Below are 1,620 nucleotides of genomic sequence, written 5' to 3'. Positions count from 1 at the left end.
CGCTGTGCGCATCGCCGTGAGAATACTTTCTTGTTGTGGTGCTTGTGCCTTTCTGCCGCAAGCAAAGCAAGAAACAGGAGCGAGAGGGGGAGTAGTGCACACGTGTGATGCTCGCAAGCACAACCGCACGCATGCAGCTGGCAAGGTGCAGAGCCTCACACACAGCAAGGAGACGCGGGAGCCATAAACAGGCCAGCGCACAAGCACAATCGGCAAGGAGGCGCGACCAACGCGGCACCGCAACAACAACACGAAGCACAGGTACGGCACAGCAGTCCATACTACTCCAGCACCACACAGCGCCACTGTAGTCCAACCACTAGCGCCAGCCACACCAGCAACTCGTCTGTCACACACGCACATAGCAATCCAGCGCACAGGCATCACAGCGCGTGCCAGACCCACCTAGCGCGGCACACAGAACGAGGTGCAAAGCCACCAACAGCGGCGCACCACATCCCACACACGTCCCTTTGCAAAAGGGAAACAGAGGACTTTCTCCCAAAACACAGATCCCATTGAACCGCACAGCAAGCAGACGGTAAGAGTACACACAATCATGGCAGTGCCCTCCACATTATCGCCCAGACGTCCCGGACCGAAACGAGGCGCCGCGTCCACAACACGTCAGCCGCATCGGCACCACAAGGGTGGCGTCCGACAACGTCGAGTCCCCCGCAGATGCTTCGGGGCGCCGCCTACCAGCAGAGACAGCGAAAGATGCGCACAGCCACACACAAGCCTCCCGGACGAGAAGAGAAGCGAAATGCCACTACCGCACAAACTACAAAAGCTACAGCAGCGTGGCACCGATGTGGCAAGAGGCTCTCCTCATCCTCCGAAGCACGGGCCTCCTAGTCAGCGTCGCAAAACAACGTACCCACGTGAATAGAGCAATGCCAAGAAGCCCACACCAGCTGCCTTCCTGACGTGATTATTAGACAAGCGGACCTTCGCGTCAATGGAGAGCATCTGTACAACTCTCGTTGCTTCGGTGCTTTGGCCCACCGCACCTCGTGGAGCAGCCACCAGAAGCACAGAGACCACCAGCCCCATGCATACGTGCAGGCAGCAGTCCACCCCACCAGGGTGCAGTGCTCGCCGCCCCATAGTCACCGGTCGAAGCAGCGGCTTCGTGGCGTTCAGAGTACCTTCCCCGGGCGACTGTGTCTCCCATCACAAATACAACAGGAGGGACAAAGAAATAGATAGAGCGGCGCAAGTGCGACTGGTGGCAGCCCACACAGCGCACTCAGCAGCAGCAAAAGACGGATCGAGTGGGAGGCCACGCAGCGAGCCCCTTCAGTGGGGCACACAGCAGCTGGGTTCATGCTGCCGCCCTGCTGGGGTGGAGGACCGGCACCTCAGCCGCCAGCACCGCAGTGCGCGCAACGCACACTATGCACCGCTCCGCTGTCGCCGCGCGCCCACCGCCACGTCGCCGCGGTGCCAGCACCACCCGTCACGTCGCAGAAGCGGTCCGTCACACCCGCAGGCTCCGGGCAGCGCAGACATGCCGCACAACAAGGCACACGCCACGGCCACCATTCGTCTGCGGTCGTGCATATCGGCAGCGCAGACGCGTGCGGGGGCGGGGGCGTGCCGCCACACTACACCGCC

General features: G+C 61.6%; 3 protein-coding genes across 3 annotated transcripts; 2 read left to right on the top strand and 1 right to left on the bottom strand.

Annotated features, from left to right (window-relative positions):
* Positions 1-384, bottom strand: DQ04_19591020 (hypothetical protein; the record flags this gene model as incomplete). The annotated part of the gene is made up of 1 exon (XM_009317837.1): positions 1-384. A coding segment is annotated over one exon (384 nt), but the record flags the coding sequence as incomplete, so codon positions are not given.
* A 175-nt stretch (positions 385-559) lies between these two features.
* On the top strand, positions 560-892 carry DQ04_19591010 (hypothetical protein; the record flags this gene model as incomplete). Its single annotated transcript, XM_009317836.1, has 1 exon — positions 560-892. One exon carries the CDS (start codon positions 560-562, stop codon positions 890-892), a length of 333 nt encoding a protein of 110 aa, XP_009316111.1.
* A 69-nt stretch (positions 893-961) lies between these two features.
* DQ04_19591000 (hypothetical protein) lies at positions 962-1,620 on the top strand (the record flags this gene model as incomplete). Its single annotated transcript, XM_009317835.1, has 1 exon — positions 962-1,620. A coding segment is annotated over one exon (659 nt), but the record flags the coding sequence as incomplete, so codon positions are not given.

This window comes from Trypanosoma grayi (genome assembly GCF_000691245.1).
Source record: "Trypanosoma grayi strain ANR4 Tgr_1959_V1, whole genome shotgun sequence".
Classification (NCBI taxonomy): Eukaryota; Euglenozoa; class Kinetoplastea; order Trypanosomatida; family Trypanosomatidae; genus Trypanosoma; species Trypanosoma grayi.
Note: the sequence above shows the minus strand (reverse complement) of the source record. Positions and strands in the feature narration are given on the sequence as shown.